The following is a 14,787-nucleotide window of genomic DNA, read 5'->3' as shown; positions in this document are numbered from 1 at the left end:
AGTAAGGGGGAGGACGGTTTTCACTTTGCACCTGACTCCTGTTACAGAGGGTGCAGAATTTCTACACAAGGAGCCCACGAGACAGATGGCATCATGAAGTGGAAAAGGAACCTGGCAACACACACAGCACCTGAAACTTGGAGTCACTCGGAACAGAATAGCAAGTCTGTTCTCACGTGCTCTATGGGGGTCCCTCCTGATGGCAATGATTAAAACAACCCAAGGCCACTCAAAAAGATGTTTCTGGGGCCCGAGAGGGAAAGCACTCGATAAAGCCCACCCCTCAGCAAAGTTGAGCCCCTGGAGCCCCTTGGCCTCCCTCCCTCCGACACCCAGCAACGAGCTGTGTTTCCTTCCTGACATCAGACTTGCCATCACGCTCAGAGATGTGACCTCAGACACAGATACTGCTGCTGCTGCTGCTAAGTCGCTTCAGTCGTGTCCGACTCTGTGCGACCCCATAGATGGCAGCCCACCAGGCTCCCCTGTCCCTGGGATTCTCCAGGCAAGAACACTGTAGTGGGTTGCCATTTCCTTCTCCAATGCATGAAAGTGAAAAGTCAAAGTGAAGTCGCTCAGTCTTGTCCGACTCTTAGCGACCCCATGGACTGCAGCCCACCAGGGTCCTCTGTCCGTGGGATTTTCCAGGCAAGAGTACTGGAGTGGGGTGCCATTGCCTTCTCCACAGACACAGATAACCAACATGATAAATCATTGCTGTTGCTAACAGCTGCCTCAGGCAGCCCCATAAGTGCTCCAATGTCACCTATTAGTTCCTAGGAAACAATAATGGAAGGCGTAAAGAGGCTGGGGGGATTCTAACTGCTCGTGATTTAAGTGGTGGCCAAGGCATGAGGTGCTGACCTCCACGACCGCGAAGCCTTTGATGGGGCGCGCTGCAAGGGGCTGGTTGTCCAGGGACGTGACTGTGTACATGGAGCCCATGTCTGACACTGAGGCCGTTTCTGCGTTGTCCAGTGGCTCGCCCAGGCTCCCCAGGCTGCCCAGGCTGCCGGTGCTACACAGGGAAATGTCCAGGCTCTCCTGGCTGGACACCACATGGGGCTCCAACAAGCCTGCAGGGATGGGCAGCTCCAGGCCTGCAGGCAACGGATCCGCAGAGAGGTCACTGACTGTCTGCGAGATGCCCTGGGAGCTGCAGATGGAAGCCTGGCTGGTGGACGCGGATGCGCTGACGCTCATAGCGGGGGTCAGGCTGCTGGATGTGCTGACCTCCAAGCTGTCCGTGCTGGGGAAGCCGAGGGTCTTTTCCGGCTCGGCTTTCCCATCACCCCCCTCGGCCTTATCTTTTGGCTTCTTGGGGTCTTCGTCCTGCAGGGGGATGTAGATCTCATCCTTGAACACCCCGCCATGGGCATTGCAGGCCTTGCGGATGGCACCCCTGACGATGCCCTCGTCCAGGTGGGTGGGGATCCCAGAGATCACCAGCAAGCGGCTGTGGGCGGTGGGGCCCACCAGGGCCTGGCAGGCGTCGGCGATGGCGTCGCTTGTCACGCCTAGCCCCTGTGGGTCCTTCCTGGTGAGGTGGCGGAGGATGATGAGCAACGTCAGAGCACGATGGAACCACAGCATGTCCTCGGGCTTGCTGCCCCCGATGCTCAGCACGGCGGGGTCCGAGTCCACAGAGCGTGAGGACTGGCGCTTCCCAGAGGAGGAGGCCTTTTCCCGCTTCATCTTGACTTTCTTCCTCTTGGACAGGAGGCTGGGGCTCTGTGGAGTCTGTCCTGGGGAGGACGATGAGGAGGAGGACGAGTCGCTGAGGTTTGGGGCAGTTGCTGACGTCACCCCGCTGGCGGTGACACTCATGTTGGTGGGCAGGGTCACCTCGGCCACCGCCAGGCAGCCCTCCATGAGTGCGTGGAAATACGTCGAGAACCGGCCCTGGTCAGCAGCCGCCGTGGCTCCTGAGCCTCCGCATGCACTGCCCGAGACCCAGCTCTGCGTCTCCTCGTCGTACAGCTTGTGAAGCTCCGACTGCAGGGCCATCAGCATGGCCAGGCAGGGGTTCAGCTGGAGGGCGATGGATGAGGACAGGCCGGCTGGGTGCTTCCTCTGCTCTAGGCTGTGCACCGTGCGCAGGAGCTCTGCCAGGAGGTGGAAAACCAGCTCCTTCACGCAGGCCGCCATGTCTGTGGTCCAGAGGAAGTTGCCTGAGGTGAATGAAAGCAGTCACAACTTAAAACAACCACCTATACAGAGCTTACTAGGTGCCTGGCACTGCTCTGACAGAGTAGACCCTCACAGCAACCACATGAAACAAACATACATCCTTCATCCTCATTTCACAGATGAAGAAACAGAGGCTCGAAGGGCCAAAGGACTCACACAGCTGCTACAGTCACACGCTCTCACAGGGCAGACTGACACCAGGGCTGGTGGCCCTAACCCCTGTGCCACCTGACTACATGGAGTCAGTTCTACAGCTCTGACCTCCCAAATCAGTATTTTATTTCTCATAAAGTTATTAAGTAGGTTGGTGACAAATCACTTTCCTCTCATATCATCTGTCTGAACCCCTCAGGGCATATGAGTTTGCAACATGGTTTTCCCTTTGACACTATATTATGAAAAAATACAGAAAAGTCGAACAACTTATACAGTAAATATTTAGATGCTCACCACCTACGTTCTACCATTAACCTTTTGCTGTGTTTGCTTTATTGCACATCTATCCATCCCTCTATTCATCCATAGACTCACCCTAGATTTTGATTATTTCAAAATGAATTGCAGATATCAGTATGTTTTATCCCCAACCACTTAAGCAGACACATCATTAAAGTTCAATATTTAGAAAAATTTTGAGGTGAATTTATAGGCTAATTTCACAACTCTTTAAGTTTACCATTCCATGAGTTTTGCCTAAATGCAATCTCTCTTTAACCTTTCAGGAGCTGTTACCATGTTTGCAGGTAAAAGGTGGCATGGAAGTGAACACCAACATAGAATCAAAGTTACAATGATGGCATATGTTTGTGTTTTAAAGCAAAGTAGGATCAAATTAATCTTGTTTTCCTAGTTAGATGCCACCCTTCAAAATAACGACAATACCCTGCAGATCATGGATGTGGAAGTCTAACTTCCACTCAGCTCTCCAGGCCCGCTTGATAGCAGCTCGTGAGAGCTATCGCTACTCCAGGCCACTGTGGCCACCCCAAAGCAGCTGCCCCGGCCGATCCCGGGGATGGTGGGCCTCACCAAGCAGCTCCACCACTTGCAGGAGGACGGACGTCGGGATGGTGTCAGGCTCATCTTCAGCTCTACCTTCGCCATCCTCTGATTTCCAGGACAGTAGCTGCTCGGTGAAGGCCATCGCCAGGGGGAACTCGAGAGGCAGGGAGTGTAACACCAGCACGGCTCCGGGTGGGGGAGATACCCCTAGAAGAAGCACCCAGAAGGAAAGCTTGTGATTGGCAACACCTGATCAAAACTAGCTTGTGAGAAAGACCTGCCAGGTGTGAGCAGAGAAACAAGGCCTATCCGCTCCTGTGCTGGGGTGAGAAGAAACCTCACTCCCCACCTGCCAGACAACGTCCGCTGCAGGCAGAGGAGCAGTGGAGGATGAGCTCCAAGGAGTCCACTTGCTGGTGTGAGAACGGGACAGAGGGGACAGGGAAGGATAAACATCCCCTGGTCAGTCAGATACCACCTAGCCCCATGGCCTGAAGTGGAGACAGGAAGTCAGACTTTAAGAGATGCTTCACTGGAATGGTTCTGGCTTGGTAAAGAAATAACCAGCTCCTTAGTGTGGCTGCAATCCCATGGGAGCATCAGCTTATCTTAGGTTGACAGAGCAGACCAGTGAGGAGGTCCCCAGACTTCATGCACTACCAGGGCTTTGATTCTTTTTTACTGCCTTGCATTACTGCTATGATCTAAATCTGACTGAAGTGGCCTATGATGAGAGAGAAAGGCTCTGAGGCTGGAACCCCGTCATACCCTGAACTGCATCCCCACCCTCTCTGCAAGCAATGATCACACGTAAGCTGAGGGGGACTTCTCTGGCAGTCTGGTAGTTAAGACTCTGCGCTCCCAGTGCAGAGGGCTGGTCAGGGAACTAAGATCCTACATGCTGCACAGTGTGGCCTAAAAAACATTAAAACCAACAAACAAATAAACAAAAACCCATAAGCTGGGCTACCAGGGGTCTCTGGCCAGATCAGGAGGAACCATGCTGACAGCTGTGTACTTTGGGGTGAACATTTATTTAGGGAGTGATAGTAGGACAGAGACCCTCTATGTTTACACACAATTTCAAAAACAATGTGGGCAAAACACAATGAAAAAACTAGACCCTAAAAAAAGAGATCATAAAGTTGTTTAGCATTGACCAAATCTCTTAAGAAATGTTCTTTCACTTTATTCCCTAAAGATGCAATGTCCCCAGGACTGGGGCTGTGCAGAAGTCAAGGCCCAATTTTGGCTGAAAGTTCACAGACATCTTTATGACTGTCTTCAGCAAGCACCTGTCTGTCTTTTTCTGTCCAACCTGCCAAGGACATGCAGTGGAAGTCTGAGAGTAGATTTTCCTTTCTCTGTGTGCTGACTCAGAAACAGAATCAGCTGGCCCTGGTATATAAAGTAGACAGCCAGCGACAGTGTCAGGATTTACAGAGGAGGAGCCCTCAGCTCAGTCCAAATCTACAAAGACTTAACAAAGGATGCCAGGGAGATGTGGGCCTCCCAGCCTGGCCACTAGCTTTTGTTTATCATTTACGTGGGGAGCGGACGATCTCTGAGGTCTGTGCCCTAGGGAGCCATAGTATACTCGAGAGAACTCAGTTTTAATGAGAACTTGAGGAAGGGCAGCCAAGATGGTTATAGCTAAGTGATGGGTTTCAAACAGCATGTGCCCAGCACACACTTGTGAAAGGAGACAAAATCCCCCCTGTCATCTGGGCAGCATCTGCCAGGCCTTCCCTGAGCAGGAAAGGGACAACTTTTCATTTACTGTCTCTGAAGTACACTGCCCCGAGCAGTCCTATTCTTCACCCATGGGAAATGGGAACACAGCAAGGTAGAAAATTCTTTCAATTTTCACAAAGAAGGAAAGCAGAGAATGACTTCAAAGCTGTTCTTATTACCGTGAGCTAATTCACAGACTTACCCAGTTTGATGTGGACTTTGTCTGTGGAGAGGATCACAGAAGGGTACTGGTTGGTGGTAGGAGGTGGTGTGAGCCCTGTGTTGGCCGGAGACGCATCCCGCGGGTAACAGACGGCCTCAATGAGGTTCAGCTGGCCATTTCGCTTCACTTTGTGGCCTAGCCCGTACACCAGCACACGCGCCCATGGTGCCTTGTACAGAGAGGAACTGAAGAGGACATATGAAATTGAGCAGAGTTCAGTCTGGCACACATGTTCAGGCACACATGTCATCCCCACCACGTTTTAGAAGGTCATTCTTCATACAGACTAATTTCTAAAACATGGAAATTAGGGAAGAACTTTAAATCATTTTCAAATACAGTATGCATTAAAGAATAAAAGCAATGAGTTTTCTTTTTCTGTAAGTTTCACCAGAATCTGCCTGACTTTTTCTCTCCCTGTCACCATCTGCTGGAGTCAGGTTACTTACTCTTTGCGGAATCCAGACTGACTTTCTTTGCAAGATACGACGACGAAAGCTGCCCCGGGGAAATTGACGTCCATGTTGACTTTGGACTCGGAAATTGGAAACTCTTCGGAGGGGAACTGTTCTGGTGCTGTCTGCAGAGACATTGAACAGGGAAAACCAGGGATTCAACACAAGAGGGCATTTCATCTTCCCAGCTCCCAGGCAGGGGAGAGCCAATACATAATACACGCACTTTAACAAGATCAGGAAGACAAAAGAGCCCTCTGGGAGGAAGGACACATGGATTGGACAATGTAGGGGAGCTGCAGAGAAAAGGAGGCTAGTGAGGTGGGGGCTTGAGGGAATTAGTGCTATTTTTCTTTAATTCTTTCTTTTTTGCTGTGTTGGGTCTTTATTGCCAAGGGGGCTTTTCCTCTAGTTGTGGAGAGCGGGGACTACTCTCTAGTTTGGTGTGTGGGCTTCTCACTGTGGTGGCTTCTCCTGTTGCACAGGCTCTAGGGCACTTGGGCTTCACTAGTTGTGGCTCCCGGGTTCTAAAGCACAGGCTCAGTAATTGTGGTGCACGAGCTGAGCTGTTCCATGGCACGTGAAATCTTTCCAGATCAGGAATCAAACCCACGTCTCCTGCATTGGTAGGCAGATTCTTTACCAATGAGCCACCAGGGAAGCACCAAGAAAGTGTCATTTTTAGCCAGCCAGTAAGATTTCCAATTAGAACCTGTAATCCCAGTTCAGGGATGTCAGAGCTTTGGACTTTCACCTGCAGGAAAGAGCAGATCTGTTTGGTCAGCTCCAGAAGGCTTTCCTCGCCCTGGTGCAGGGTCCGCGTGATGGCCACGTTGAGCCACTCTCGCACCGTCTGGGAGCTGCCCTGGTAGAAGAGGTCTGTGGCCGAACAGTTCTGGGAATGGACACAGTGCTGCAGGGACTGCGCCAGGAGGATGGAGCTGGAGCTGATGGTGCCATCTGGGGACGGGAAAGGAAACACAGGTGATGAAGATCACAGCAGCCCAGGGCTGTGAGATCCTAAGTAGCAACGAGGCGCGACCCATCTGGAAAACTGGGATGAGTTAGCTTGGCTTTGCTGCTGCAGCTGCTGCTAAGTCGCTTCAGTCGTGTCTGACTCTGTGCGACCCCAGAGACGGCAGCCCACCAGGCTCCCCTGTCCCTGGGATTCTCCAGGCAAGAACACTGGAGTGGGTTGCCATTTCCTTCTCCAATGCATGTAAGTGAAAAGTGAAAGTGAAGTTGCTCAGTTGTGTCCAACTCTTAGTGACCCCATGGACTGCAGCCCATCAGGCTCCTCCATCCATGGGATTTTCCAGGCAAGAGTACTGCAGTGGGGTGCCATTGCCTTCTCCAAGCTTGGCCTTAGGTCTTGGATAATAGATGTTACCAATCAGATCCTCCAGGGTGGGATTCAGGAATTCAGTGGTCTTTAAATGTTTGCTTTCTTAAGGTACAAAACTGTTTCCTAAAATAAAAATTTGAGTGGAGGCCCAGGTCTATCAAGCATGTAAAAGAGGATTCAGGGGTTCCCACAGCCTGACCTACTGGCTGCCTGGGTTCACCCTTAGGAACCACCAGGGTAGTTGAGAGTGGATTTTATAACCCAAGTTAGTCATTGTGATAAAGCTTCTTCCACAGTACTTGGAAGTTTTTCAGGTCTGTTTTGGAGCCTCTAAGTTCTTGGGGGTGGGCCAGTGGACCCCACATGCTAAAGTCGGCCTGTGGAGATGTCGTTCACAAGGGCACCAGCTGGGACCCCAGGGCTGTGAGATGTCCTCTAGGCTTAGAATGCCATCTGCCCTGTCACTCCTGCTCCCATTGCAGTTGCTAAGAGGTCAAGGGAAACAGGCTGGAGGCCAACATGCCAGAAGATAGGGAGGGTCCCTCTGGTCTTCAACCGGGCTGAGAGCAGAGTCGTCAGCGTTCACCAGGGAGCACCACACCACAAGGGCCCCAAGTTGAGCCGATGCACACAGGGTGGCCCACGAAAACAGCTCTGGTTGAGGTTACGATGAATCAGTTAGGTCTCCTGGGTGGCATTTGATGGCAGGGGCATTTTCTTTTCTTTACACGCCAAACAGAATGTGACAACACTACAGTGACTAGATTTCATAAATATATTATTTTCCTTGATCCATGATTAGTTTGGGAAGCTCAATGAATGCTTAACAGGTTAGCAATCTTTTCATGCTGTTTATGTACATTAAGTCTAAAGGTCCTGTGATGGGACTCCTCACGTGGAGAAGGAGGACACCACACACACCTCCTGCTCAGCGCCTGGCTCACCCTTACGGCTAGTCTGTCCTGGGTCTGGTGTCTGTGGTGACAGCGGCAAAGCCAAGGTTTACCTGGGAGGGGAGGAGCGAGGAGCTGATTGGACAGCAGCTGCAGGTGCTCCAGGGTAATGTCCCGGATGGCGGGGATGTGGAAGAGGCGGGTAAACAGGTGAGGCAGCTTGGGGGCGAAGATGTTGAGCAGGGCCATGCGGCAGTACAGCCTGGCCAGCGCGGCCTCGCAGCGCAGCAGCTCCCTGCAAGGGAAGGGCAGGGGAGGCGCTGAGCTCTGACACTCTGGCCACCATATCGGGTGGGCCGTGGGCTCCTGAAGAGAAAGGGCCACATCTCAGGCTTCTCTGGCCTCATGTTCTGTGCTCCAAGTTAGATACTTGTGTTTTAAACAAAACAAAAAGCCACATTTAATTGCTTTTTTTTTTTTTGGTCATACCTCACTGCATGTGGGATCTTAGTTCCCTGACCAGGGACTGAACCTGGGCTCCAGCAGCAAAAGCACTGAGTCCTAACCACTGGACTGCCAGGGAACTCCTGAATATCAGCAGTATTACCAGGCACCCTGTTTATGGTCACAACAAGCCCCTACTGGCAAGCTGCACTGGGAGGACTGGAAGAAGAGCTTCTTGGTAGGAGGTGATGGTTTCGGGGCTTTCCAGAAAACGGTGACTCTTACCTATGGGGCATGCCTCTTGCTAAAATCCCTGGAAGCTATGCTTGTAGAGTTGTTACAAAAGATGCTGGGTTCTATTTGGGGCGTGGGGCTGTTTAGTCACCACGTGAACATGGCCATGTGACGTGTATTCCTCACACCTGGGCTGTCACCGGGTGAGAGAAGAGCCCTTGAACTTGTGTGTGGGTGACTCTGACTCCTGCTGACACACGTGCACGACACTGCCCTGTGGCATGCTGTGTGGCCCATCCTGGACCTAGGTGAAGCTAGTGCCAAGTACAGCCTATCTGGGTCTCGTGAATTTGACTGTCCAGTTGAAACTTCAGACCACCCACATGGGGTGATGACATATCTGAGTGGAGATGGCAAGGAGGCAGCTGAACATGTGTATCTGGTGTTCCAAGGAGAGGTCTACGCTGGAGATAGACTCACGCTGCTTCAAAACTGACAATAAAACCAGAAGTTATAATGTTAATGGATGAATGGTATGAAAACAGCTTATGGAAACTTTTATCAGATAGCTCCATTATATTCTCTTCTGAACTGTTGTGAGAATTTTTATAACTGAAAGAAGGAATTCACAGGTGTTTGTGAGGGAATTCTGCCAGGTTTTTAGGTGTTAACCCACGGAGGGCAGACACTCTCCTCTTAGAGACCCCCATAGGGTGCTGGGCACAAAGCAGGGTTCAGGATTTCATTGTCAGATTAACGAAAACAAGCTGGCTGCTCACCTGGTGCCCGGACTCCTCTCAGCTGTCTCTCTTTTTTCTTGGCCATGTACTATGAGGGATCTTAGCTCCCCTACGATCGAACCCATGCACCTTGCCCTGAAGAGTCTTAACCACTGGGCCATCTGGGAAGTTCCTAGGTGTCTCTTCTTGACTCGCTTTAGTCTTCAGACTTTGTCCACACTCTTCAAATCTCCAGACGCGCTTCCATCATCCAGTGATAGCCAAGCACCCATGGCTCAGGCCAGGGACACTGGATCCTGCACCTCTCTTCCTAACCTGCTATCTCACTATTATCTTTACTAGCTGCCTCTGACTTGCTCAACTTTGAAAGAAAAGTATTGTCAATGATGAATAGCACATGTGACAAAACACAGTAAGTGGATTTCTGTGACTTGCTTAGAAAGAAGGGCTCAACTTTACCTATGCTTTTTAAAAAAAATTTTTTTGGCCACACCACATGGCTTGTGGAATTTTAGTTCCCTGACCAGGGACTGATCCTGGGGCCTTGGCAGTGAAAGTGCTGAGTCCTAACCACTGGGCAACCAGGGAATTCCCTTACCTGTGAATTTGAAGGTTGGTATTGTCCAGTGTGACGAGCCCATTGGTGGCAGTCCTTCTGTAGCCTGCGGGGGGCCTTTCCAACATATCAATAGGGTACCAGTATCGGACCAGCACACCTTCACTTCGGAGGTACGTTTCTACCTGAACTAGTTCATTAACCTACAACAGAAAAGAGAAATGTCTATTTGTTTTTTGAGCACTGGTTTGCTTCCCAATTTTTAAAATACTTATGTATGTATGTGTATAGGTACCAAACTTTTATAGAAGTAAATGCTAGTATCATGTAATTTATTGAGTCTAAAATGCTAGTTTCATGTCATTTATTGAGTCTAAAAGTCCAAAGACATCTGGATAGTGTGTTTAGTTTCTTCATACCAGTTGGCAAATTTTTAAAAATTGTTATTGGAGTATAGCTGCTTGAGAATTTTAATTGGTACAATAAATTAAGGAACTTTAATGTAACCATGAGTCAGAAATTTAAAGAAAATAGTGCTATATTTCTGTAACAGTTCAACATACATTGTTGCCAGGTAAAATTTATATTCATTGGTTTTATGTTAATTTTATAAAAGCAGAGATTAGTCTTATAGCTTTATTTTATTGCTAGTAATTTAAAAAAGGTAAGCTCATGCATGTGCATTCTGGACTCCAATAGCAACGTAATCTTTCTTTGTGTGTGTTAATCATTCAGTCGTGTCTGACTCTTTGTGACCTCAAGGACTGTTGCCTGCCAGGCTCCTTTGTCCACGGGATTCTCCAGGCAAGAAAACTGGAGTGGACAGCCATTCCCTTCTTCACAGGATCTTCCCGACCCAGGGATCGAACCTGGTCTCTCACATTTCAGACAGATTCTTTACCATCTGAGCCATCAGGGAAGCCCAATCTTTATTTAGGGATTATTATTATTATATTTAAAGTAATAACAAACAATACTATTACTTTTTCAAATAATAATTCTGGTATCTCTTAAGTAGTCTGATTCCCTTTGTTTTAATCTTTATTTAGGGGTTACTATTAAAAAAAGGGAATCAGACTACTTAAGAAATACCAGAATTACTACTTTAACAAATTTCTATTTTTGTAATTTTCCTGGCACACATTTCCATTGCTGAAATATATTGTCAGTTACATACTTTCTAATAACTAGAGTCAGAAGTTTGTATCAGAAGGGAGTGGGAGATATTACTGATGGAATTTTCTACTTGGAAGTTCACCTTAGTAAACCACCAGTCAATAGCTTCTCTTTAAAATGTCATGATTTAAATTATGGTCTGGTAAAATGGAGTCAGTTAAAGATGTAAAACCTTTCATTTCAAAGCATCAGTGATAACTAACATTATCTGTATCTGTAGACAGACAGATAACAAAGCTTATCTATGTGGTGATAGCTACGTCTTTATCTGACTTCTAGGCTTGATCTGTGTATTATTTCTTCCCTTTTTCCTGCATGGGAAGCATAAATGCAAGCACATATATGTAACCTAAGGATCACAGCCTTCAAACAGGACTCTGTTTTCAAAAGAAAGCTTTGGTACGGCCCTTACTTTCTTCTATTCCTTCTCCCCTGCCACCTCCAACCTCTTGAGAGGGTTCTGCAAAGCCAAGAAGAAAACAACTGATCTAGTTTAATACACACATTTTATAGATGGGGAAATCAAGGCTGGAGAGAACCAGTAACATGATGTGATCAACAAAACCATTCCTTTGAATCTGTATAACAATTGTGACAATGACAGATCGTTCATTCAACAAGGCCAACAGGAGAATTCTCCCTTGGAACTTGGTAGATATAAAGCAGGGGCAGACTGAACATGGCTGATGGAAAAAGTCCCCAAAAAACCCTGCAGTGGCAGTATGGTCTAAAGTTACAGACAACACTGAAAGTTAATAGCTTACACTCTACCATCAACTCTGATCTGGGCCCCTGAGAAAATCTCAGGCAAGTCATCTGGCATGACAGCACTCAATCTGGTTTCTTTATCCTGACTCTGAAGAGTAATCTATCTGTATAATCACTTTTAAGGTACTTGGAGGCCTGGGCATGAAAGTCTGTACTGTATATAAAAGGCTGTTCACTCACTGAATCAACATCTAAGACAACTCCATGAAGCCCAAAGGTTTTCAGCATCCCTCGGATAGCAAATTTTGGCAGGGCAGTTCCAACAGTGCTGCTGGCTACGTTATTGCTGTCTGGAGAGCGTGTTACTACCGTGAGACCTGAGGAAGGTAAAGGGGAGAAGATTTTTCAGGAGCAAGTAGCATTAACATGTTGGGACCCTATATATTTTAGGATACAAATAACTCTCCAGCATTTACCAATACCCTCAATGTAGTTATAGCCCCAAAGGAACACAGCTTAGTCTGGAAGATAATAAAACAAAGTGCTGTGAGAACTGTGGCAATTCAACAATAAAAAGACAAGCCAATTAAAAAACAGGCAGAAAATCTGAATAACTATTTTTCCAAAGAGAAAAGATATGCATGAAAACATGTTCAACATCATTAGTTTTTAGAGAAATGCAAGCCAAAGCTACAGTGAGATACCATCCTTCACATCCATTAAGATGGCTATCATCAAAAGACAGACAATAGTAAGTGCTGGCCAGGATGTAGAGAAATTGGAATCCTCATACGTGCTGATGGGAATGTAAAATGGTGTAAGCACTTTGGAAAACCATATGGCAGTTCCTCAAAAGGTTAAACATAAAATTACCATATGAGCCAGCAATTCCACTGGGTCCATATATTCCATATATACCCAAGAGGAATGAAGACACGCCCACACAAAAACATGTACACAAATATTCACAGCAGCATTATCCATGATGGCCAAAAGGTAGAAATCACCCAAGTGCCCACCAATTGATGACTGGACAAACAAAACAGGGTATTATCCATACAGTGGAATATTACTTTGCCATAAAAAGGAAGTACCAACATGAGTTACAACAAGGATGAATTTTGAAAAAGAATTCCATGTGAAAGAGGCCAGACACAAAAGACCACACATTTTTTTATGAAATGTCCAGACTAGACAAATCTATAGAGATGAGGAGGTACAAAGTACATCACTGGTTGCCAGGGGCTAGAAGGAAGGAGGAATGGCAGTGGTGAGAGTACAGGATTCATTTCAGGGGATGAAAATGTTCTGGAATCAGAGGCAATGGTTTGGAGGCTGCACAACTTTGTGAATATACTAAAACCACTGAAAGGTATACTTTAAAAGGGTGGGTTTTATGGTCTGTGAAGTTCTTCTCTCAAAGAGGAATCAAAACAGAAAAGTAAATACATATGCCTGCCCCTGCCCATGAGGTTCTGATATTTTTGTGAAAGTCTAATAATGAGTGGGTTTAGATTCTTTTTTGTGCTTTTCTGTATTTTTGTTTCCTCAAAATCTGCAACAGATTTTAAATCAAATGAATATATACCTTCTATAAAAGTCTAAAAAGCATAGTACAACTACATATTCATGGTTCATTAGCTGGGCAGCCAGGATTAAGCCTGAGAGGCCTACCTGCAATCTTCCAGCCACGCCCCACTTCTCTGTCTTCAAGTGTTCTGTCTCACCCTGCTCATGCAACAGGTTCTGGGAAAGTGCAAGAGGCCCCTAGAGGCCAGATAAGCATCCAGTTTCCCCACCAGGGAGCCAAGGGCCTCACGAGGGAGAGCTCAGGAGAGCTCAAATCACTCAGAGTGAAGAGAGTCACCCTAGGAGAACCAGCAGCTGCCTACTCAAACTCATGTGTGGGAAAACTCAACTTCTCATTTCAGGGTAAGTTTCTTTTTTTTTTTTTCAGGGTAAGTTTCAAAGAGGAAGGAAAGGGGGGAAGCAAAACCTTTTCGAACTTTATCAATTGTGAACTTGTTCGCTTCATCTTTAATGTCTTCAATGGTGGGAAGATAAAGGTCTCTTGGGATGCCACCATTCTCCTCGTAGAGGAATTCAACTGTCTGCCGGGCAATATCCACCATGCCTGAAAGACAGAACAGAACTGGTAACCCTCCAGAGAGCACACGATCTTCAGTCCAATCATGACACTGACTTGTACCTAGCATGAGGACAGAAGGGGAATTCATGGGAGTAGGCAGGCTTTTGGGAATGGTAATTGTACAGTGTCTATCAAGTTTAAAATACTCAATGCCCTACTTCTAAGAAACTCTCAAATCTCTCCCACAGAAACACAAGCTCAAGTGTGTAAAGGTACAGGAAACACTCCCTGTAGCACTGCTGGGAAGTATAACCCAGGAAAAAAAAAATGGAAAGAAAGAACATATTCATCTTAAAAATGATTGTACATTATTATGCAGTCATTTCATTAATGACTAATTAATGAAATTAATTAATTTCATTAACTAATTTCATTAACTCAAGAGAACAAACTACGGGACAAATGGAGAGGAAGAAGAAAGTGAGGGTAGTGCTGCACTTTTTTCTTTATACATTCTTGTACTGTGTTTGATTATTGCTACAACTGACACAGGTTGCTTATTTAAGAGCGAAGGGCAACTCCATCAACTTCTTCTATCCAGTACTGAAATTTGCTCTGTTCCTCTTTCTCAGTGGGATAAAAAACAATAATCAACCCCCCCAAAAACACACACACACACACACACACATGCATATACTGATTAGTCCTGGCACCAATCTGAGAAAAAGGAATTACTTAGCTATCACTGGAAATCAGGGATTCAGTGTATTAGTTGGTCAAGAAATAAAGGTCTTTTGGTGGTTTTTCTCCTTATTTGTTCCTAGTCTCAGTTAGGACAAAAGTTAAAAGAGAGCAAGTACTGTCTCCTTACACCTTCTCTGACTGCCATGATGATGACAGAAAACCTGATCTGATGGTCCGAGGGAAGGGAGCTGTGCCGCTTAGAAAAAGGCATTTCTGCATCTCACAAAGCAGGTTTTCACAGATTAGAAAAAGCC

General features: G+C 47.1%; 1 protein-coding gene across 8 annotated transcripts in view; it reads right to left on the bottom strand.

Annotated features, from left to right (window-relative positions):
* HECTD4 (HECT domain E3 ubiquitin protein ligase 4) overlaps positions 1-14,787 on the bottom strand; it is a 170,620-nt gene that overhangs the window by 17,250 nt on the left and 138,583 nt on the right. For all 8 annotated transcript variants that reach the window (XM_024977763.2, XM_015475527.3, XM_010814059.4 and 5 more), the window contains 9 exons: positions 13,697-13,834; positions 11,941-12,077; positions 9,859-10,019; positions 7,956-8,137; positions 6,359-6,564; positions 5,599-5,729; positions 5,129-5,334; positions 3,220-3,399; positions 865-2,171 (listed from right to left, as the gene is read on the bottom strand). In XM_024977763.2, coding sequence (XP_024833531.1) covers positions 865-2,171; positions 3,220-3,399; positions 5,129-5,334; positions 5,599-5,729; positions 6,359-6,564; positions 7,956-8,137; positions 9,859-10,019; positions 11,941-12,077; positions 13,697-13,834 — 2,648 coding nt within the window. The remainder of the gene's footprint in view (positions 1-864; positions 2,172-3,219; positions 3,400-5,128; positions 5,335-5,598; positions 5,730-6,358; positions 6,565-7,955; positions 8,138-9,858; positions 10,020-11,940; positions 12,078-13,696; positions 13,835-14,787) is intronic.

The sequence above is a fragment of the Bos taurus genome, chromosome 17 (assembly GCF_002263795.3).
Source record: "Bos taurus isolate L1 Dominette 01449 registration number 42190680 breed Hereford chromosome 17, ARS-UCD2.0, whole genome shotgun sequence".
NCBI classification, from domain to species: Eukaryota; Metazoa; Chordata; class Mammalia; order Artiodactyla; family Bovidae; genus Bos; species Bos taurus.
Note: the sequence above shows the minus strand (reverse complement) of the source record. Positions and strands in the feature narration are given on the sequence as shown.